At 48.6% G+C, this 21,992-nt stretch overlaps 9 protein-coding genes and 1 non-coding gene across 11 annotated transcripts; 7 read left to right on the plus strand and 3 right to left on the minus strand.

Moving 5' to 3' along the window:
• Positions 1-163: 163 nt before the first annotated feature.
• Positions 164-677, plus strand: FVEG_04277 (hypothetical protein; the record flags this gene model as incomplete). The annotated part of the gene is made up of 3 exons (XM_018892065.1): positions 164-189; positions 258-280; positions 376-677. 3 exons carry the CDS (start codon positions 164-166, stop codon positions 675-677), a joined length of 351 nt encoding a protein of 116 aa, XP_018748676.1.
• A 139-nt stretch (positions 678-816) lies between these two features.
• FVEG_04276 (hypothetical protein) lies at positions 817-2,320 on the plus strand (the record flags this gene model as incomplete). The annotated part of the gene is made up of 4 exons (XM_018892064.1): positions 817-1,182; positions 1,231-1,455; positions 1,511-2,111; positions 2,166-2,320. The coding sequence occupies 4 exons, from the start codon at positions 817-819 to the stop codon at positions 2,318-2,320; spliced, it is 1,347 nt and encodes a 448-aa protein (XP_018748675.1).
• Positions 2,321-2,882: 562 nt separating this feature from the next.
• FVEG_04275 (hypothetical protein) lies at positions 2,883-4,799 on the minus strand (the record flags this gene model as incomplete). Its single annotated transcript, XM_018892063.1, has 5 exons — positions 2,883-3,181; positions 3,237-3,625; positions 3,686-4,125; positions 4,175-4,321; positions 4,373-4,799. 5 exons carry the CDS (start codon positions 4,797-4,799, stop codon positions 2,914-2,916), a joined length of 1,671 nt encoding a protein of 556 aa, XP_018748674.1. The 3' UTR covers positions 2,883-2,913.
• Positions 4,800-7,453: 2,654 nt separating this feature from the next.
• FVEG_04274 (hypothetical protein) lies at positions 7,454-11,265 on the minus strand. The gene is made up of 3 exons (XM_018892062.1): positions 10,696-11,265; positions 9,456-10,638; positions 7,454-9,395 (listed from the first exon to the last, which is right to left on the minus strand). Exons 1-3 carry the CDS (start codon positions 10,919-10,921, stop codon positions 7,967-7,969), a joined length of 2,838 nt encoding a protein of 945 aa, XP_018748673.1. The 5' UTR covers positions 10,922-11,265; the 3' UTR covers positions 7,454-7,966.
• A 588-nt stretch (positions 11,266-11,853) lies between these two features.
• FVEG_04273 (hypothetical protein) lies at positions 11,854-14,503 on the plus strand. Of its 2 annotated transcripts, XM_018892060.1 has the most exons (9): positions 11,854-12,001; positions 12,053-12,175; positions 12,226-12,397; positions 12,449-12,527; positions 12,579-13,117; positions 13,164-13,434; positions 13,488-13,660; positions 13,709-13,892; positions 13,943-14,503. In XM_018892060.1, exons 1-9 carry the CDS (start codon positions 11,943-11,945, stop codon positions 14,434-14,436), a joined length of 2,094 nt encoding a protein of 697 aa, XP_018748671.1. In that variant the 5' UTR covers positions 11,854-11,942; the 3' UTR covers positions 14,437-14,503. The 2 variants fall into 2 exon arrangements, with proteins under 2 accessions (XP_018748671.1, XP_018748672.1); XM_018892061.1 differs by having other exon boundaries at positions 12,053-12,397.
• A 189-nt stretch (positions 14,504-14,692) lies between these two features.
• On the plus strand, positions 14,693-15,309 carry FVEG_04272 (hypothetical protein; the record flags this gene model as incomplete). Its single annotated transcript, XM_018892059.1, has 3 exons — positions 14,693-14,870; positions 14,926-15,113; positions 15,163-15,309. 3 exons carry the CDS (start codon positions 14,693-14,695, stop codon positions 15,307-15,309), a joined length of 513 nt encoding a protein of 170 aa, XP_018748670.1.
• Positions 15,310-15,738: 429 nt separating this feature from the next.
• FVEG_04271 (hypothetical protein) lies at positions 15,739-18,819 on the plus strand. The gene is made up of 3 exons (XM_018892058.1): positions 15,739-16,476; positions 16,521-16,886; positions 16,939-18,819. Exons 1-3 carry the CDS (start codon positions 15,853-15,855, stop codon positions 18,700-18,702), a joined length of 2,754 nt encoding a protein of 917 aa, XP_018748669.1. The 5' UTR covers positions 15,739-15,852; the 3' UTR covers positions 18,703-18,819.
• Positions 18,820-19,560: 741 nt separating this feature from the next.
• Positions 19,561-20,766, plus strand: FVEG_04270 (hypothetical protein; the record flags this gene model as incomplete). The annotated part of the gene is made up of 1 exon (XM_018892057.1): positions 19,561-20,766. One exon carries the CDS (start codon positions 19,561-19,563, stop codon positions 20,764-20,766), a length of 1,206 nt encoding a protein of 401 aa, XP_018748668.1.
• A 176-nt stretch (positions 20,767-20,942) lies between these two features.
• Positions 20,943-21,014, plus strand: FVEG_15437. The gene has a single exon. It is a non-coding gene; the product is annotated as a tRNA-Thr (tRNA).
• Positions 21,015-21,677: 663 nt separating this feature from the next.
• Positions 21,678-21,989, minus strand: FVEG_04269 (hypothetical protein; the record flags this gene model as incomplete). The annotated part of the gene is made up of 2 exons (XM_018892056.1): positions 21,678-21,792; positions 21,847-21,989. 2 exons carry the CDS (start codon positions 21,987-21,989, stop codon positions 21,678-21,680), a joined length of 258 nt encoding a protein of 85 aa, XP_018748667.1.
• Between the last annotated feature and the right edge of the window lie 3 nt (positions 21,990-21,992).

The raw sequence follows: 21,992 nt of genomic DNA on the forward strand, positions 1-21,992 counted from the left end.
GATAGACGACCTACCTGGATTTACATACCTGTAGGGACCTGGAAGAGATGGTTGCCAAGTCTTTTCGACTCGTTTACTATTTGAGGCTCAAATGCATGATGCAGCATGGAACTATCACCCCGGGTAGAGCTAATGCAATTGGCTGTCTGATTGAAGGGGCAAGATGCGAGGAGGGATATGGAGTAGTGTGTGAGTGCCAACTTGTTTGGCAGGAAGTTTCTCTGACTAGCCCAATCTTGCTATCCCCTGATCTACAGGCATTCTAGGCATTGCCTGGTCTGTAAGTCTGTCCGACCTTAGGGTCAACCTTCACAACTCTTGTTACCCACATTGCCATATCCGGCCTACGAGGATCGACGGCCATACCGATACCAGGCGCCCGATACTCCTTGCTGTTGTTCCTGAACGCCAAGAGGCCAATCATCATGAGGCGTATGGCCTTCACCACGGTTGCATACACCGAGCGAGGTCTTTACCACCCAGGCTGTGCCGGTGGGCCGTGTATCGTAGAGCAACCAGCCTCATTGGGTCAACCGTATTATCCAAATTCGATCATTGTCACCAAAGGCGTCACACCCGGCTCTGGACCCCTGATAAGCCTTTTGGGACTCGACCGTCGTGGAACCTATTGTCGACTGTTCCTTAAACGACAGGAATCCCAGAGTCGGGACCGCTGAACCTAGTTCTTGCTCGTGGTTCTCGAATCTCTGTCTCTTAGGCACATGATACCTTGCCTGACTACTTAGATATCAAGCTTCCCGCACACAATAATTCACTTACACTGAGTTGTCTTATCCGGTAAAACCAACTCACAAGATGAAGTCATCAGACTTACCGACTTCATACTCCAGGGCTGCTGCCCGGGCGCTGAACTGTACACGAGGTCACGTCGGTTTATGTGCCATCCTACTAATGGTGATGATGTCGACCATGGTATGGAGACAGACGGATTTAGTCGCCGTCAAACTCCCTGTCATGGAGCAACGACCACCTACGACCCTCGATTCCAAAGCACCAACAATTGCCGGCATAAACGGAACCCTCGATCGATTCTGGTCATCAAATGGAGAAAGTGTACAAGATCTAGTACATTGGTCGAAGCCCAAAGGAGTTGATAAGATTATGGGTCTTGTATTTTATGGAAGACGACAGTCGGTGTCAATTCTTGATTGCTATCTCAAGGTACAATTTGTCCACGCCGACTTAGTGACATCGGACTAACATCAACAGCGCAATCTTGCTAAGAATGGTGGATTGCTTGATGGTGTCATCTTTGTGGAACGAACCAAAGACCCCCACGACCTTGCACTCTTGAAGAAACTCTTGAAAAGCGAGAGTTCGTACGAGAAGTGGTCCGTTGAGATGTCGGCCGATGATAACTTTTCAAGTGGCTTTGGAAACTCCTACGACCGGGTTGAGGATCATGTCATGTATGTCAAGATTGACGACGATATCGTAAGTCTCACCGCTCGTGTTTGGTTCCTGTGAAACCAAGACTAATAATGTGTAGGTTTTCATGGAGGATACTGTCATTCCATCGATTGTCAAAAAGAGACTCGACCATCCCGAGTACTACATCGTCTCGGCCAATGTCGTCAACCAACCCCTTCTCAGCTGGGTTCATTGGAACTTGGGTGCCATCAGGCCCTATCTCCCCGAGGTCGACAGCGAAGGAAAGGCCATACCCTCGAAACAATCTGGCCAGAAGCCACTGGACTGGAATCCCTCCAACCTACCCCCATGGAACGGCCCCGAGGGCTTCTCTCTCGAGAACTGGGAGCACAATGACACTACTCATCGCTGGCTCCCTCTCGACAAGGGCGGTAAAGATCATATTCTCGACACAACTCCAATCGAAGCGACAGAGTATCACCCAATGGGCCGCGGCTGGACTCAGTGGACGATTGGCGCACAAGAACACTTCAGCTTCTTCGAAAACCTATGGAAGAAGAAGCTGTCCGCCTACAAGTTCGAAACATGGGACTTTCAATACGAGCGAATGGGCATCCAGTTCGTTGCCTTATTAGGAAGGGACATCAACCGAGCCAAGCCGATCGAGGCCGATGATGAGAACCACTTCTCATGTAACATGCCGCGTGCGCTAGGACGACGTAAGTAAAACACTTGAATTTTACGGCCGAGGGTTTTGTTAACAGACTTTACAGATGCCGTTTCCGATGGACGAGGTGTTGCCGCTCATTACAGCTTCGGAAGCCAACGCGCGGGCATGGACCGAACCGATATTATTGATCGCTATAGGTCGTTCGCACGTAACAACATCTGTACTGGACCCATGCTGTGGGCTCCCGGGGACGACTAGTTATGAAAGCCGTATGGAAGCGACCGATCAGTTTGCCCTTGATTTTGTGATCGACGTTGTTGGTATGTTTCAATGGCTGCGACTTTATGCATTGACGCATCCAATAAACATTCACTTGGAGCCTGGCCATGGAGTTCAGGAGTTGCTAGAAATTGGATGTAGACTTATACATATATATATGTTTGGGGTATATTAGAGCGTGATACTGACGTATATGATCAGAAACACAATATACATAATCTTTTGTCACAAGGTCCATTGAAGTTCTGAGACCCAATTTGTATAGTGTTTCATCCTTATTCTATCGACAGCACTGGCTGATTGCTTGGAGTCTACCTGATCACAGAACTTGCAATAATTTGGCACAAGATTTGAGAAGAAGAGTGATATAAAGTTTAAAGAACCTAGCAACGACGACCGGAAAGTATAATTTGTTCGTTTTCTGCTTTTCAGTTCGTTAAGATACCGTCCATCCTATTACATCAGAACACGCTTGCTGGAAAAACTTCTGTCAAAGGTCGCAGAGGCCGTCTCAGTACAACTATTTTGTATGAGCATAGCCAGAGTCGTACGGGAAAGTACATAGCATTGCTTCAAGCAAGTGACTTGGGAGGTGGGTAGTCCTCGAAAGTGTTGGACTCGTGTCGAGTGAGGTTGGTTTCCTTCTCGACCTGGGCCAGATCGATGTGAGCAACAGCATCGTCACCGTCAAAGATACGGGCGATCTCCTCGAGGGTGGGTCCCTTGGTCTCGACGTAGAAGTACCAGACGAAGACGAGTTCACAAAAGTCCCAGAGGGTATAGAAAAGCATAAAGTTCCAGTGGTTGGGCATGTTGTTCCACGCAAGCTTGTTGGTTTGACTGTTGTTTTTTAGTTACTAAGTTTATATCGTTGGGGGATTGGGACATGACATACTTTCCAATAGCAAGGATGGCCTGAACAGTAATGTTCATGATCATCATACCCTTGGCACGGAGGTGAAAGGGAAGAACCTCAAGAGCGTAGGCAACGAGCAGACCGGAGAAACCGATATCGTAGAAGATACCGAAGAGCCAAACGAAAGCAATCTGGGCATAGCCAGCACCAGTGTTGGAGTAAGCGACACCACCATCAGGCTGCTCTTCGGTGGGAGGGGTCTTATATTGGGAGTTCTCGTAAATGCCACCGGTGAGGGTCCAGAGGACGAAAGCGAAGACCATACCGGAGATGGCAGTAAGGAAAAGAGGACGACGTCCGACCTTGTCGACAGTGAAGGCAGCACCAATGGAGATGGACAGATCGAGAATGGTCTTTCCCGCAGAGAGCTACAAGGAGAGGAGAGTTAGTAAGGTGGATACTTGAACCGTACCACGAATGAGACTTACAGCAAGCTTCTTGTTCTGCTCCTTGATTCCAGCACCCTCGTAAATGACATCCATGTAGTTGGAGAAGAGAGCGTTACCAGAGTACTGAGAAATGATACCGAGGGAGATGATGATGGCAAGACGCCAACGGTTACCGCTTGTCTTGAAGAAATCGATGTATCGGGTAGATGCGACAGACTTGTCGGCCTGGATAGTCTCCTTGATTTCACGGTACTGGAACTGAACTGTGGCGTTATTCACATCACCACCAGCATGGTGCTTGGCAAGAACCTGGAGAGCCTCCTCTGATCTATCCTTATTGATGAGGAAACGGGGTGACTCAGGAACCCACCAGATACCACAAAGCTGAATGATGGAAGGGACAGCCTGGATGAAGGTGATGGATCGCCACGACCAGTGACCGTTGATGGAAGCAGTGCCCCAACCGACAACGGAAACGACTGGAGATGGTCAGAGAGAATGCAACTTTTGGGGAGTTTCGGTACTTACTGAGGGAACCCAAGTTCCACAGACAGTTGTAGACAGCTGTAAGAGGACCACGGTGCTGGGGATGGCAGATTTCGGTGAGAAGCATGGGCGAGGACATTTGCGCCAGAGAGTTGCCGAAACCAAGAACAAATCGGCCACCCATGTACACTAAAGGAATTAATTAAGATGCTTGAAAGAATAATTCGAAAGGGTACCTACTGCCATAGCCATTGCAGAATGCGGAGACGAAAGAGCCAACGATCATGATAACACAGCCAAGCATGATAGTGGGTTTTCGGCCCCAATTATCGGCAAGGTAGGGGACGATGAAGAAGGAGACAATGGAACCAATATTGTACATGTTGATAAGGATTCCGAGCTTGCTTTCGTTCTTCTCCTCGGGGAAATACTCCTTCCACTTGTCCATCTGTTGAGAGGTGTTGACCATCATACCATCGTATCCAGTGGTAGCCGAGGCGATCAACAGGAAGACAATGAGGAAGTAAAGCTTACGCAAGTGAGGCTCCTTGTACCAGATGACTTTCTCAAACCTGGGAGCCTCAGCTTGGGCAATATCGAGAGGTACCCGATCACTATGGGCTGGGACCTTGGAGCCGATAGGCTGGAGGAACTTTGGCAGAGCCATTGTGAGCTTGAAACGATTGATCAACAATGTGCTGAGTTGATTCTAAACGGGCCCAATGTATGGGGTAGTGATGCTTCTCGTGAGGAGAGATGGCCGAGTAGAAGAAGTTCAGGGTTCCCCAGGTTTACAATGCTTCTTATAGAGATAACATCTTGAGTAGCAACGACTCGAGCCACCCCAGTCATGTCAACCCCATGCATTGTCACCGTCGAGCTCCAGAGACCAGGATAGTGTTGTCAAGTTCCCATGAACAATAACTCGTGCATTGGGGCCGGAGCATGCACCAGGCATAGCGAGGTGGAGTTATGAGCCGGAGATGGTGTGTTTGGGATCACCCGGGACGGAAAGACGGCTATGGAGGCTTGGATAGCTCGTTTGGGTATTGAGTAGCTTGCATGCTACTCTGTCTGGGGGTGAGCTTAACTTAGGAATACAAAAATGCACCAGTGAGTAGGTACGGTAGATCAACGCTGAGATGAGCTCATCTGGGGACCGGGGGAGTCTACTCAACAGGAGCAGATTGACCGGGGAGGAGTGCTGGATGAAGGGCTAAGCCGCCAATCAGGCTTGATTGAGCGCTTGTTCGAGTAATCTCGACCTTTAATTATGGCTGAAGTCCATGATGCTGGGCCGCAAGGAGACCATTATCCCCGTACGTGCCACTCTTCTCGACCGTTTTGATCAGCAAGCGCGATAGTGGTCTGGTGGACAAGAAACCCAAGTGATTTTTCGGTCATTTCCCAAATTCTTCAGGGCTGTTTCCGCAAAGCAAGTATACGCCGCTGCTTCGACGGCCGCGGGGTTGAAACTTGGTCGCATTTCTCGAGATTGGACCCGCATGACGGGTTTAACATAGAGGAACTAAACACCCGCCACTCCTGAAACGTTCCTCACCCTTTGCTTATTTGAACGACCTACTTGCATCACATAGTCGTACAAGCATCGGGATTCTGCGATAATACGGTGCTGATGCCTTTCGTCGAACTTAATACCCCTGATGTATCCCACTCTGGGCAACTAGTTAGAGTTAAAAGTCTAGAATGATCGATGTAACCCTTACCGCTTGGTCAAATTCATGTGAGTGCTGTTCATCCCTGTAGCCCACAGGGATATTGCAACCGGGAAAATAGACTTGGTATTCATCACCTATTGTTGCTCTTCTCTGCCAACACCAAAACGTGGAGGAGTGTGCAGATTCCGGGGCTATAGACTGGGGAAAGGGGACCGGGGTAAGCGGGTCTGGGGTCAAAGAACCGGAGTTTGACCTCGGGAGTCGTTGCCTGCTAGACAATACTCTGTATTGAAGAGAAATGGCTTGATGTAGCCTACCAGTAGGTAAAAAGCAAAGGCCGTGGTGTGACTCCCAGGCTGGTTTCATCCTTCACACTTCTCATCATCCAAGGGTTTCAGGGTCTAGCCAATGAGGGTCACCCGACAACTGCTTGTTCGGGTTATAGGCAGGATTGGGTAGGATTGTGCTTCGCACGAGGGGGCTAGAAACGCCTCTTATCGGATATCAGGGCCGCAAAATGAACCACGCGTCTGTCGCTTGTCTTTCACGGTTCTGACCATCAAAGTGGACTTGATATTGAGTAAACTACACGATCTTCGGTTGCTCCCGGGCCTTGGAATGCTGAGAACCCGAATATTCGGTAAATCTGGAGAAGATGCCCTGGCGCCCCAGAAGAATTGAGTGAATTAGGTCTCGGTAACGTTCTTCAATGGGGCCGAGCGTGTCCTCACTTGGCAGACCCGTCGATCAGTACGCCGAGGAGCGAGGTGGTTTTCGGTTATCGGCATGCGGGCCAAGAATGAATCAAGCTTAAAGTGTATCATCAGACCGGCGCCAGATGCATTGTCAATCGCCGGTTAATTGAGAGAGCATGATATTGTTTGTCGGCTGAGGTTTGTCTGCATTGTTGGTGCAATTGGGGGCTAGCAGGATCGTGCCACACGAAAATTGACCCTTGACACGGTTGGGATGGTGTACGGAGACGCGGGAGAGCTGCCGATAAGGACCATGAAGGAGGGTCATATTCGGCGATTATTTGCTGACAGGATGGCCCTCCATCGGCGCCGCACAAAGTATCGTATCTTAGTTGCTCGTTTAAGGAGGCACACCGTTGTAACCTTAATCTAAACTCGTGAAATGAAGGCACACCATCTTCAAGATGCGATGCGAAATAACCGGAGTGGAGGTTAGAGCCGAAGAATTTGTTGGTAAGAGGTTTGAAGAATCCGAGTCTACAATGAAACAGGCTAAAATGGAGAAGACGAGCTGAAAAGATCTCGAGGTCACACTCCAACACTTGAGGTAAGATCCGACCCTCAGGTAAGGTTCTTTCCTGAGGTCCCATCAATGAAGGATTGACTGATCCCCTCCTTCCTGTAGTCCCCGCGTTCTTGCCACGAGGTTAATAAGTGGCACCTGCGTTAGCTTGGGTGCCCCGAACCTTCCCTTCTCTGTTGGACGACACCATCCAGTCATCGTTAATTACTGGTAGTCGGTTCAACGGCTGTGGCTGGCCACTTTCATGTTAGCTTCACAGGGCTACAATGGAATCGCCCTGCTCGCGAGAGTACCAACGGTATCCCTATTTTCATTCCCATTTCTATTGAGCCGTACATATGAATTTAGCCTGCACCTGTCACTTCCTGGATATTGATAGATTGCTTTCGACTTCGTATCTCGGTTTGAGGTTCTAGATTCTCCAAGTCACCTTAATTTTGCCGTGTGATGCAGCTTGATCCTCTATACTCGGGAACGGGACAGTCTTGCACTCCACCTCTGAATGCAATTGCCATTTGCTACTACTTGACTCTTTCGATGATATACACAACAAATGACCAGATGAGCTAGAACTACAGGGTTTCCCGCGAGGCCTCCCTTACTGACGTGGTTGATTGACAGACCATTTCCATTACCCGCACACGTAAGGACCCAAGCAGCTTCCCCCACACACGTCTTCGAGTTTCTGTCGACTCGTGATCAATACTTTTCCTTGCCCCAGCAAACATTGTAACAAAGGGAATAAACAGCAGTCCAGTTACACGCCAATAAACCATCTCAATGCAAACCTTTCTCCAACAGCTGCTGATGATCAACTGTAGTAAATGTGACAAGTACCAGATCGGTGTCAAAACAGCTTATGTGATGGTAAAACAATTCAAATCTCCTCGGCGGGAAGTGCACCGCTCATGAGGGGGGCATCGTCCATGTCGTCGTCATCATTTTCTTCCTCTGAAAGGGTGCTACTGCCAGCCCCACGCTCCAGTTCCTCGATGCTGTCAAGAGCCCGCACAAACTTCTCGCGCTCTCCCCTGAGTGTTCCCCGCCTGGCTGCGGTGTCAGAATCCTCCTCCATGAGTCTCTCGTAAACACTCTTGGCATCGGCTCCAGCAATGCCTAGCTTTCGGTCGAGATGGAAGGGCAAATTTCGTTGGATATGCGGTATCATGCCGTTTGTAATATGCAGCGCCACGGCATCCGCGAACCTCAGCGCTGCAAGGCGGTAGTAGCCTCTAACATAAGCTACCACTTCCAGCTCCCGCTCGAAGGAGTCCGGCCCGAGTTTTGTCAACTCGTTTTCACGTCGCTTTTCGTCGAGAACACGCTTCTCCTCTGTAAGACTTTCCCACGGAACGGGAGCACGACCATCCCCATACCCTGCAGCCTGCATACGCATTTGGTGGCGATAACGCGTTAAGAGAATCTGTTCATCCTTTTGATATCTGCGGAAGGCCTCCTGGTTGACAGTGAACAGGCCGTAGGTTTCGAGACGGTACACGAGGTCAAGCGCTCCAGCTGTTTCTCTGCGACGGTCGTTGAGATACTCTGTCAAAATCTTTCTGCACTCCCGGAAAATCAACCGTTTATTGAGGCTTGCAAACGACTTGGCCAGTGCCTGATCAAGCATATCATCCAGCAGGCTCATAACATGATCGAGAAATGCTTTCATGGGCCCTGACCATGGTTCAATGGCTTCTCGGCACATATCGTTATAGACTTCTTCAGTGATGATATCAGGCACCCCAGCTCTGGTCTTAGACTTAATCTCATCACGAACTTGTCGAAGAGTCCTGAAGCCTCGCCCAACTCCACTAAAGGGAGTAAATGGGGCTGGGAAGAGTTGCCGACGGGGAGCAGGGGAGCCGGCCACGCTAGCCCTACTATCTTCAGGCTGCAGCGATCGCGAGGGAGTCCCTGCCGGGGTTTGCTCCATGCGAACTCGTTTAGAAGGAGTAATAGGCGGCGCCATAGCCCGTCGTTTACTAGGCGTATGTGGGTTGACGGCTGGCGCCACGGAACCTGCATCTGACTCATCATCAGAGATATCTACAACAGGAATGTCACTGCTATCTCTGAGGGTAAATTTGGGCTTCATGTCTAGCAGACAGTCGCGAAAGTTATCCGGAAGCGGAACAAAATGCTTTGAGAACTCGGAAGGCTTGAGTTGTGTCCGGGTTAGTTCACCAAACTCCATAACACTGGTCTGAACCTCAAGTTCAACATTGTCAGGGAGTTCTGGTAGCCTTTCGAGTTGCTCAACGATGTCATTGAGGCGCTGTCTTAGCTTCTGCTTGATATGGGGTAGACTGGTTAAAAAAATGTTAGCCTTGTTCCTAATATCGTGTGGGATAGACTCCTTTGGTTACCTTTTCGCAAATTCTTGCCCAAGCTTTTCCGACAGGAAATCCTTCAACTTTTCCACACCGCATCGCTCCGAAAACTCATAAAATGTTGCAGGCCATCGTTCGAGAGAATGATCCACAAAAACTAGCTCTTCCCATTTCTTGAGCTCATCAAGGTCTTTGCCCTGTGGCCGCGAAGTGATGAAATACCCCAGACCAGCAATATGAGCTTGTCCTCTCATGATAGCAAGCCATTGCTCATGATTGCCATTCTCTGGTATCAGATCAGCCTTGGTCAAAACGCCGATTGTCCTGTTAAGAGCGCCTAGTCTACGTATAAGACCAAAAGTTGAAGAATTCTCCGCATCGCTGTTCATTGGCATAGAACACATGATGATAGCAGACGGGTGCTGGATATACTCCTTCGACAGATTCCTTACGACACTAACAAGATAGTCGTCGCTTGCGTCGGCAGGGTTCTGGAAAATGCCAGGCATATCGTAGAAAGAAAGGTCGGGAAGGTTTGGACCTTTGATCTCGAGTGCAACAATATTCGGTGAAAACTTTGCAGCCACTGCTTCAGCGGCTCTGTCGATGGGGATGTTGACAGCCAGTGCACCCGAGCCAGGGATAAATAGCTCGTGACTCTTATCATCATTGAGAATAGCGATTTGGGCCCATCTCAAAACATCTTCAATCTCACTGTGTTCGATCATGGTCTTGAACTCATGAGTCGCACTGGATGGTAGTTTGCGCCAGGGGAAGAAAGGATCTCTGTCAGTGACATCCCCCTCTGAAATGCGGCCACTAGGCGGAGGCTGATAGGAGTATGCTTTGCGTAGCGATACACGGCAAGAGGAATCGTGACTTCGTGATACCCTGATATGGAGCGGGCATCGTGTACATGTGCCCTCACTGCGAGGTAGGTCGAGATTTGCGAGACCTGACATCAAACTAGATTTTCCTGCAGACTGATCGCCAACAAGCACAAGCTCGGGAAGCGGGACATCGTGATCAACACCGAGCTGCTGGAGCTCACCCAGGGTGTCGTTGCACGCCTTGAGCTTCTTTCCGATGTCCTGGAAGGAGGTTTGAAAGAAGCTCCCATCCGTGGGAACGTTAGTTGGGCTTTCGGCTGCTGCGTTAGGACGCATCCTGAGTTCCCTTAGGAGAGGCTCAGGTTCAGTGATGCGTTCACTTGGTGTTGCTTAGGAAATTTTGTCAGTGTATGCGTTTGAGAGAGAAGATGAAAGTGGGCACTCACGGGCATCCGATCTATGATGATAGAAGGCCTGATCGGGCGGAATATAGCTGGTACTGCCACCGTAACTAGAGGGAGCAGGAGGAGCAGTGCGAATGTTGAAGTTGACAGTTCCAGAATCTGGCATAGAAGTATTATCCTCAGGGTCTGGTTTGACACGAGGCCCGCGGCGTCTTGATGAGTGTGACATTCTTGTGGATGAGAGACTGTGGCTGGCGCGCGAAGACATTATTATTGCTGCAGTGGCAGCGGCACTGGCAAGGTCCCGCAAACAAATTGAATGAGTGATGCCTTAGTTAGAGGTCATGAAATTGGCCTATTGTTTTTCTGCTTCAGAGTAGACTGCAAAGCTGGAGCCTGGTTGGCCCGTGAGCACGCAAAACTGGCTGGAAAGAAAAAACGGGTGTATCGAAAAGCAGTTATAAGTGAAAGAGAATTGAATATGAAAGGATTGAGTGAAATTCACTGAAAAGTGTAGTATGGTATTAGACTAGACGTGTATATACTCCGTACGGGGTACAGAATAGGAGATGTTGAGCTGAAGTTTCATGAGACGTAGGTCGCAGATTGGCGGTTGGCAGCCTGGACTCCAATGCTTGCTTCTTTCTAGTGGCACCACCGTTGCTCTGGGGCAACACGCTGCCCCGATAATTCACGATAGAGCGTGACGGTTCTGAGAGTAATTGAAAGAGCGCAACCTTTCCGAGTGCATCTAAAAATCTTTTACGGTCATTTAGCAGAGTTTAGTGCAAGTTTCTGACATTTTTTGTACCAGTTGGTCTCTACTGAGAAGCCGGTGCTGCGAATATCATCCCCTGTCTTAACAGCAGTTATTGCTGCACGGAGTAGATGAGTTGTAGTCAGGAACAGCAGATAAAAAAGGAGGCTGGGACAGGGCTGCAGGTGATAACCCAAAGATAACGCGGTAGCGCGTCAGTGTTCCTCCCCCTGAGCGGCAGTTGAATGAAGCCTTCTCCGCACTTGGACGTACCTTATCGTCGTGGTCAGTGCGCTCCAATCAAACCATTTTATTGTCTTCCGGCGGTTAGGTTGCTTATTGACTTTGTCTTGCTACGTAAAATGCCTTGAAGCGATAGAGCCTCCAGTGGATGAACAGTTCCCTAGAAGCGGGTAGTGGGTCTGTCACACAACGTCCCGTCCCCACATTCAACCATCCATCTTATTCCCGTCCCCCGGAACTTCACTCCGACATTCATGCAAATGACTTCTATTGTTCAAAACTCGAACAAATGGACAATGTGCGATCGACTCGAGCCCGAGCCCGCAAGCGCGAAAAGATATCCAATGCGTCAGTTCATAGCTTGTTCTATACCTTGTTAATTTAATTGACGCTGAGTAGCTGTATCGCCTGCCGCAACGGCAAGACTCGCTGTTCAGGGCTCCATCCTTGTGAAAGATGCATTAGACGTAAGGAAACCTGCGTCTTTGAAGAGAAGGAAAAGAAAGTAGCAGTATCTGTAGAGTATGTGAGCGGTCCAGGCAGATGAATCTTGCTAAGATTGGCGGACTTAGTTACCTCGACCAATTACACGCCCGTATCGAGTCACTTGAGGCTCAATCACGCTCCGTCCAAGGTCTAGAGTCGAATACCGAAGCCCTCTCATCTGAATCAGTGCAGCTTAATGCACGGCATTCATCGAGAAATCCTCCACAAAGCCCCTTAGGCGAAAATAGGACGTCGTCGGTATGTATCACACTGTGAATGTTTCCTGTTCCTTGACTAAGTCTTGAAAAGAGATCGGAGCCCAATTCCCTAACAAATACTCTTGTCACTTCCGAGCCACAGATCAAGGTCCATCTCTATGGGCACGCTGGTGAGTCCGCCATTTCCTACCTTAAAGTAATTGACTCGCTTACCGTATTAGCCTACCTTGGGCACAGCTCAACTCTCAGCTTCAGTCGCAATGTCCGCAACCTTCTTCAACAGTCATCCCCAATCGCAGATCCTGGGAGCGTATCTATGGAACGACAGGACATATCTTATACACGAACACTGCCGCCCATAGCTCTCGATCTGTCAAGCATCCCCTTCCCGAAGCTCTCGTATGCTGAATACTTGACCAACACGGTGATTGTGCACATCGGTTCTCTCTACTCCATATTTGATGCAGATGTCTTTCTTCGAAGAATGAGGAGATTTTACGATGACCGTGACAAAGCTTCGGAGAGTGGTGCAAGCCTATGGCACATTCAGATGCTACTTATACTGGCCTTTGGCAAGTCCATACAGTCCAGAGAACACTCAGAGATGGGCCCCTCCGGAATGAACTACTTCATACTCGCCATTGAAGCTATGCCGGATATTAGAAGGCTGTACGAGGATCCTTTGTTGTCAATTGAGGTTCTCTGTTTGGCTGCTTTGTTCATGCATGCGACCGATCTTCTACAGGAGGCCTATGTCACGGTTGGTCTGTGCAGCTTCAGTGTTCCTCCAACTAACTGGTCCTTAGATTGGCCAAGCCCTGCGAATTTCTGTCACCAAAGTTCTGAACAAAAGATTTCCAGAAGCTTTGAGATCCTCAAACTTCGAGTACCAAAGGCGTCTCTGGTGGACAGTCTACTGCATAGACAGGAAGTGCGCGGCCATGCTAGGCAGTCCATCTGTCATGAGAGACGACGACATCTCAATTCCTTTCCCAGAAATAAAGCCGGGAGATGAGTCGAAAAATGCATTCGCTATCCATGCGATCCTTTCTTCTCACCTCGGCAAGATCCTTGATGGTGAGCTTCATGACCTATCCTGTGTGAATGTTAGCTCATCTAGAGGATCACAGCCATTTATGGAGTACACGATCAGCAGCGGAATTTCCTTCTTGAAGTGAAGTCAATTCTTTCTCGTGTTGCAGAAACCTACGTTATCCTACGTCAACATCTGCCGCTAGATGTGCAGCAACCAAGCCAACCAATTTCTCGCGAGTCTGCCACACTCCATCTTCTGCTCCACCAAGTATATTCCCCATTAAGACTATTCGGATCCGAACTAATTAGGTTCCAGTGTGTAATTTTGACTGTTAGGCCTGTTCTTTTCTCACTTCTCAAGCCTCTTCTGACATCAAATCCTGTAATGCCCGATGCTCGCCACTCTTCGTCGCCATTTGAGTCAATGCTGAAGATGTGCATCGAGTCTGCTGTCCAAATCCTCAAGATCATGTCAATTCTGAAGCAACAGATGATGTGTGGTGAGTTTGACAGCTCCTTCTGTGACTGTATATTATTGACTTGAGTCTAGATATCTTCTTGCCATATGATATCGATGCACTCTTTTCAGCGGCCTTCGCCTTGATTCTAATCGATATCATCCGGCCGGCAAATGAGCTGCTTTGGGACTTGCCCCAGGTTATGAACCTCCTTGGCGAGTTTGTATCACGGCGTGTAGCTCCAGCGCAAGCCTACAGATCCGATCTCGTGCAGATTCTAGAGCTACATACTAAATTACGAGGGAGCAATAGTCGCCAGCATCAGGACACTGGGAACATGTTTAATATGAACCTTGTTCCTGGCCTGGACGAATATGCTATAACCCAACCAGGGCAGTTAGGTATATCGCCTGACCCATTGTGGTCAAATATACGAGATGGAAATGTAGTTGGAGATCCCGCACACCCCGACACAATCCTTTCAGTAATTGACGATTTAAATGTAGAAGGTTTTGAGATATCAGACACTGATATGCTTGATAATGCGTGGATGTGGGATATGGACGACATGTCGACAAACATCTGAACTAAATACTCAATACTATGGTAGTCATGCATTCTGTCGAAATAACTCGATACAGCTACATCATCAGAAATGTTTTACGGCTTGTGATAGTCGTGATATTGGCTCCGATTTACACCGGAATCCTGTTCCGTAGATAAGTACGTATAGTGCGGAGCGGGATTCCGAGGCTTATTCTCGAGCAATATTTAAAAAATAAAAAATAAAAAGACTTCTTATAAGGGTAAGCACAAATTTCAACATCTTCTTTATCAACATCATGGCGCTTGCTTCCCGTCGTTTTGCTCCGGTCCTGTCCATCCTACGGCCAGCAGCGCATGTACCCCAAATCAACATACACCCAAGAACTATCAATCACGGACATATTCGCACATTCTCAGCCTCGATTCGATCCTATGCAGCTATGGAGCACGTATTCTCTTCCAAGGCAGTCGCGCGTTCGTGTTATTTTTCAACTATGTCTTTAAACCAAATGTTGACCAGAAGTGCCAGCTATTGGGCCATACACCCAAGCTATCAAAGCCAACGGCATGATCTTCCTGTCAGGCCAGATCCCCGCCGACTCACAGGCTAGGCTTATAGAAGGAACAATTGCTGAGAAGACGCATAAGATGTGTCAGAACGCAAAGGCTGTTCTAGAGGAAGCAGGTTCCAGTCTCGATAAGGCTGTTCAGATAACGGTGTGTTGCACATTTGATATTTCCAAGTCGTTTGCTGATGATGATGTAGGTTTACTTTCAGAATATGGATGACATGAAGGACATGAACGAGATATATGCCGAGTATTTCCCACACAGGCCTGCTAGAAGTGCATGCGAGTCCCCGAGACTTCCTGCTGGTGCAAGCATGGAGATGGATATCATTGCGTTGCAATAGACTTTCCGATACCCAATAGTATTGGATATTTCCAAACTGGCTAAGATGAACTCCTGACTGGTCCTCATAAAGTTGTCAAAATGGACATTTGCTATTGCTCTGCTTGATCATCACCTTCTTGAGTCTCACAAACCATTTCTGATGCTACATAGCTGATAAGCTCGACCAGGTTCTTCGATTGCATCTACTATTAGTAATTAACATCGATTCACGCTAGGGCCACTATGTCAGATCTGACACAAGTCACACGCAACGAGCCGAGACAAATCATAATTCTAGTTCAACCGCCTTTCTTATTTATGTCACCATCCATCTTGAAGGATGCGCTTAGCGGCGTGGCGAGCGAGATGAGTAGGGCCTCGGACCCTGTAATAAGTTGCAACAGTGTTGTTAGTGCTGACCGGACGCCAGGATGTTTCGTCTTTCGATCAGGCCTTGTGTCTGCAGATCATTCAATGATCCAGTATTTAACGATTGAGCCTCCGCCTTGAACCATTTGTCACAAGGCTGAAGGTAATTACCAACCCAAAAACAATATTGGCGATGGCTTCAAACACGCCCAAGACGCCATCTTCTGGCGCCTCACCTGGGAGCCTTCATCAGCCTGCTAACCCCGCAACTACCGGGCGGCAAGTAGGCCACGCAACAATTCCCCACGACCGACCCGTGGCCCTCATGACTTCAGGCGCTCCTTTGCTGAATCCACGTAGTTGCGTTACTTGTCGGAGGCGCAGAGTCCGATGTGACAAGACGATGCCCTGCAGCAACTGTCGGCGGGCTCAATGCGACTGCATTTACCCTGCTCCGGGCCGCGCACCACGTCAGACGCGGCTTGCGCCTACAGGTCCTGTCACTGGGCAGAGTGAGCGTGAGATGGATCTCTTGGATCGATTGCGGAAACTCGAGGGGCTTGTCCACGAGATGAGTGGTCAAGGTACAGCTAGTGAGAACGACATGGAAGTGCGCAATGGAGAATCACCACTCGCTTCAGAAAAGAGCAAGGGGGCAAAAGATGTTGTTCAAGCTGCCACTGAGAAGGTCAAGAGAGAGTCTGAGAGCACCGATTTCTCAAATGTCAACAAACAGCTTGGCCGCTTAGTACTCCATGATGGAGACTCCACACCGCGATACGTCAATAGTGGCTTCTTCGTGAAGCTCAACGATGAGGTACGATCTCCTTGACAATAGTGGGAATCACCTGACATGGACAGCTCGCTGAAATTCGCAACGAGATGGAGACTATGAACGAAGAAGAAGCCGAGTTTGAAGAGGATACGACTCCCGAGCAGTCCCCTCCACAGAACTTGGGTATTGAGTATGATCACCACAGCTTCCTTTTCGGCTACAGCTCTGCCGATGTTGATCTTACAGGCCTTCATCCATTGCCCGCGCAAGGCTCTTTCCTCTGGCAGATCTATCTCGAGAATATTGAACCTCTTGTCAAGGTGTTGCACATCCCCACCATGAGCAGACTCATGGCTCAAGTGAGGCGCGGAGAGCATGATCTGCGTCCTGGAGATGAAGCGCTTGTGTTTGCCATTTATTATTCAGCTGTGACTTCGATGGAGACACAAGAGGTGAGCTCTCACTCACTCACACAAGACATGGACGCCGTCTCACACAATCTAGGTCGAAGCAAATCTCGGCGCTACTCAATCTCATTTCGTCTCTCAATTTCGTTTCGCTCTTGAACAAGCTCTAGCCAAGTCTAATCTTCTCAATACCACCAGCATGGCTATGCTGCAAGCATTTGTTATCTATCTTACCGTAGTCAAGTGTCACGATGATAGCAAGTTCGCTTGGACCCTTACCAGTCTCTGTGTCCGAATGGCTCAAGCCCTTGGTCTCTACCGTGATGGTCAGCAGCTTGGCCTCTCACCATTTGAGGTTGAGATGCGCCGTCGTCTTTGGTGGGCCATTGTGTCTCTTGACGTCCGTTCTGCTGAGGAAATGGGGTCCGATCTGATCATAGGCGACAAGACCTTTGACACTCAACTGCCATCAAACATAAACGACACCGATATCGACCCATCGTTCACCGAGACACCAACCCCTCGTCAGGGCCGCACTGACTCCGCCATTTGCCTCTCGCGTTATGAGATCACCGCCCTATCTCGAGGTTTATTCGCGGCCATAGCGCAAATGCGTCCTGTTGATCCTGAAGAGGTTGAAAAGAGTCTCGAAGAGCGCGAGCGCATGCTCGTTGAAGTCTACGAACGCATGGAGGATAAGTTCCTGAAACATCTTATGAGGGAGGATGATCCCATCTTCTGGGTTGCTTCTCTCATTTCTAGAATCATGATGGCAAAGGTTGGCCTCATCATATATCAGCCCGTGCTCTTCCCCGGGATGGGTCCGCAGGTATCATACGAGATCCGAAGCCGGTTATGGCAGTCTTGTATTGAGATCGTCGAGTACAGCCACATTCTAAATATTGACCCCAGCTGCAGGCAATGTCGTTGGCTGTTCAAATCCTACCGGCAATGGCACGCAATCGCATGCATGCTGCTGGAACTCTCGAAACGGCCTTGGGGTGTCACCTCAGAGCGAGCCTGGGAAGCTGCCCAAATTCTCGACTATGATCACCCAATCGATGGCAGCAACAACACAAATCATACGGCTGCATGGATGCCTATTAAAAGGCTATTTACAAAGGCTAAACGACATCGTGAATCGGAGCTTGTACGATTACGCGCTGATCCTGAGGCAGCGAGACGTCTCGATCGTGAGGAGAGAATCAAACCTGTACTGGAACGTATTGGTCCTGCGCCAGGAATGGAGACCCGTATGTCAGAACTCCGAGCCCGATGGCGAAAGATATTTCAGCCGGGAGACTTCTCCGATGATACCGAGTACCAGAGCATTTTACCCAGCGCAGATCAACCTGGGCATCTTTCGCAAGCCCAGCAACAGGCCCAGCAGCCACTCGACCAAACGAGTGTTTTTGACCCTAATACCTGGCAAAATCTTCACTTTGACAATCCAAACATCGCTATATACTACGGTGGGGTTGATTCTGGAGCGCAGAGCATGGGTGGCCTTTTACCAGGAGATAGTAGCCTTGGAAGTCTTTCAAGCATTGCATCGCCCGCCATATCAGGGACTGCATCTACAAATAGAAATGACAACGACCCTCAAGCACATGGAGGTGCTCGCATATCACCATGGCCAAGTTCAGATATGTTTCAGCACACTCATGATCCAGGTGCTCTGGCTGATATCGATGAGCTTTTCCAAAACAGAACCGGGCCCAATCCTGGTCTCGACCTAAACATGGACCCTGGCGAAGTTGATGATATTGATTGGCGGACCTGGGATGAGACTTTAAGGACCTTGAGTAGGCCTGCAATGGATCAAATGGGTGCCGGCGCCGGCAGTTGGGGTGGCATGTGAGCGTAGTGAGCTGATAACGTTGCTCTCAGACTTATTAAACTCTGATCCCATGTAGTATAGTCTGCCAGGCTTCCACGATGACTCTGTTATGAGCCATGCTTCCTTTGACAACTAGCTACTCAAGATAAACTTTTGATTGTAGAACTATATCTATAGCACTTTGCCACTTTTGGCTTGCAACGAATCGTGGCTCCTCCTGTGTCCGTCTCTGGTAGAAGAAACTTCCAAATCATGAGGTTTGTTTCCAGTATTAACTCGTTTCTTTTGATAATTTCTTGATAAGACCATGCTAGAGTTAGTCTGATGAAAAACACTTCATGCCCAAGGCTAGCAACCCTTTTTGATTTTGCATACTCTTGTGATGAGACTTTATCTATTTTCCTTGTAGTCTTTGAAAACTCAAGAGCTATATAAAACCCACGAAGGTTATATGCACATTTTGAAATCAATACCATTGCATGTTCTTCATCTGGTGTTGGTCGACTTCGATCAAACTTCGACGGCGATGCACTATAAGTCACATTATTTCTGTGACCTATGGTCTTTGAGGAACTTTCAGTCCATAACTTCGTGTTCACTTTGAACTCAATTGCGTGCATTTCACAAGACTAGCTTTCATATATAGGCAAGTCCCTTTCGGGAAACCTTAATAAACAGCAATATTGTGGCTTATGAGAACGAAGCATTGTATGGGAAATTTTCAAAGTTACAAGAACGAAAAGCTTAGCAGGACATTCTTCCATACTTAAGGGCCATTGCATCCCATCTTCGACCTTTATACACTTTCTACTTCTTTATTCTTCCAGAGCATCTCTCTCCCTCCATTCCAAGAAAAAAAAACACATCTTTGATCTCAACATGAGCCACTTCAATGTGAAGGGCTCCAAGCTATGCTTGAAGAGCTATGATAACAACGGTGTTGTCAATAATATCTTCTTCATACAAAAGGATGTACCATGCCCAAACCTGCTGGGAAAGCTGCAACATCTTGGGGCCGTTGAGGCGATAACTCCCGAAATGGCCGAGATGCAAATCTCCAGTTACTTCTTGCACATGTTCTTGTTAGTTCTTCTCAACTACTTCATTATCAGAAAGCAGCTCAACCCGAAGTCGAACGGCGATGCCAAGAACCAGAGGTCTGGCGATTCTACCACCAAGTTCAAGCCGCTGGCATGGATTCAGCGCAGTGCAAGGAACCGAGCTCATGCCGTCATGTTTTCGAGCTGGATGGTGATCCTTCAGTTCAGCCTCACCCACAATGCCTGCAGACTAGCAAGTTTTCTGACCTACCAAGCATATTTGGCGGATTTGGAATGGGAAAAGCCCTACGTCATGAGCTTAATCATTGCCGCCATCCGCATTCTGCTTTTCACATTTGGTACACTTGGTAGCCTATGCCCAATGTACTATGCCATGAAGGCGCAAAAGCAGTACATACTTGCTCTCATAAACCTTGAACTTTCACCCGAGCAGAAAATCAAGGACAAGAGTTTGGTGCCTCAAGAACTTCCAGCCCCTGCTCCTCCAACCTCTGTCCCTCAAGCATCTACTCCTCCAGCCTCTGCTCCTCGCCAGACTGCCCCTTACCTGGAGATAACCCGGGAGAGCCCCTACGAACGTGAGAAGCGTGCCATAGAGACTCCTCCTAAAAGGCGTACCCCAACTCCTGCCCTTCCTCCCCCCCTCCCTCCCAGAATCAACAACATCCACTCAATGACAACTGCTCAATATCCCACCTCTGCAGCTAGTCAGCAGGGTCCCAAAACACCAGATCTTCAACCGTTACGCAGTCCCTCGGTAGGACACGCGCCGCCGTCCTATACCGATTCAACCACGAACGGCGCAAACGACGATACCAACCAAGCCGCTTTTGATATCATTAGACGGCTAAATGATCCCGCTATATCTCGTCAACGCCAACGAGTCCTCAACAAGAGGCATGCTTCCAGCTCCACAGGAAGGGTACGAGTAGGACAAGTAGTGGAGGAAAATGCGACAAAGTCCTCAGATTCTCCAGGTCAACCTGAAGACTGGGAATATGTCCACCACGAAGAAGGAAAGTGAAGTCCCTAGAAGGGAAGCATAGGAATGGTTCGAAAATTTATGTGCCTAGGTAGACGGGCAGATAGGAGAAAACAAAAAAAAATTCAATATTCTAATCTAACTATCTATCATATACTGTCGTACAGGCTGGATCATCATTGAAGCAATCCTCCAGGACTGTGTCTGTCGCTAGACAAGCCCCGTTGGCTCAGTGGTAAAGCGTATCACTAGTAATGATAAGATCACTGGTTCGATTCCAGTACGGGGCAAGCGTGTAATCTTTTGTTGGTCCTTCTTTTTGTTACGCGTCTAAGCGTCTTCAATGTTAAATGTATGTGACCTCTTTGTGATACTTGTTTGGTGTCGAGGTGAAAATTTCCTTTTTGGGCGCAATGTTTAACGGGAGGTAAAACTTAAGTTGAGCAAGAGCTTTAGTGACCCTTCTTTACCTCCATGACGATCCATTTTTGCATGTGACAGAGCTCGTCCTTCCAATTGGTAACCTACCTAGCTATTAATCGTTTCTCTCGCATCTACTCACGTAACTAGACGGGCTAGAAGCTTGGTATGGTATTGCGAAGGTTATTTGAATGCCTTTTATGTATAATGCTAGGATCATCAAGGTTGCAGGGCGCCACTCAGAACTGTAGGTTCAAATAAAGCAATGCGAAGCAGTAATGAGTGGGATTTATATATGTGTGTGCATGGTGCAAATAAAGGTGCTATTATGCATAATGTTGGCCGAAGGTAATCACCAATAAAACATTCCACCATTCAAGGTGTAATTTTGCAGGCGGAAGCTCTCTGCCCACAAAGGCTCTCCCTATCTACATACCCTTGTTGCCATCGCCATCGCCGTCGCCATCATGTCTTTTCACCAGTGTCGTTTTCTCAATTGAACTTCCAGACTATTCTCGTAATATTTGTCGTATTTACTTGGTAGGTGCCTTGGGCTCACCAGACGCGTCGAGGACGGGCTTACCCCCTCGGTAGAACCACCAGAACCCACCGCCAATAGCGAGGGCACCGGCGACAAGAATTTTGTTACTGATAGTGAGTTATTAGCCCAGCTCATGCTTATCTCAATTCGTGTATCCATACTGGTTCTGGTCCTGTTTGGGCGGCTTCGCCTGGTACGGCTCGGAATCACGGAGGATGCTCGAAGTGCGGAGTCCTCGTTGGGCTGCAGGGAGAGGTCGAAGAACGACAGCAGAGCGAGCGACACGAGCGACGAGAGGAGACATTTT

Source organism: Fusarium verticillioides, chromosome 2 (genome assembly GCF_000149555.1).
Source record: "Fusarium verticillioides 7600 chromosome 2, whole genome shotgun sequence".
Classification (NCBI taxonomy): domain Eukaryota; kingdom Fungi; phylum Ascomycota; class Sordariomycetes; order Hypocreales; family Nectriaceae; genus Fusarium; species Fusarium verticillioides.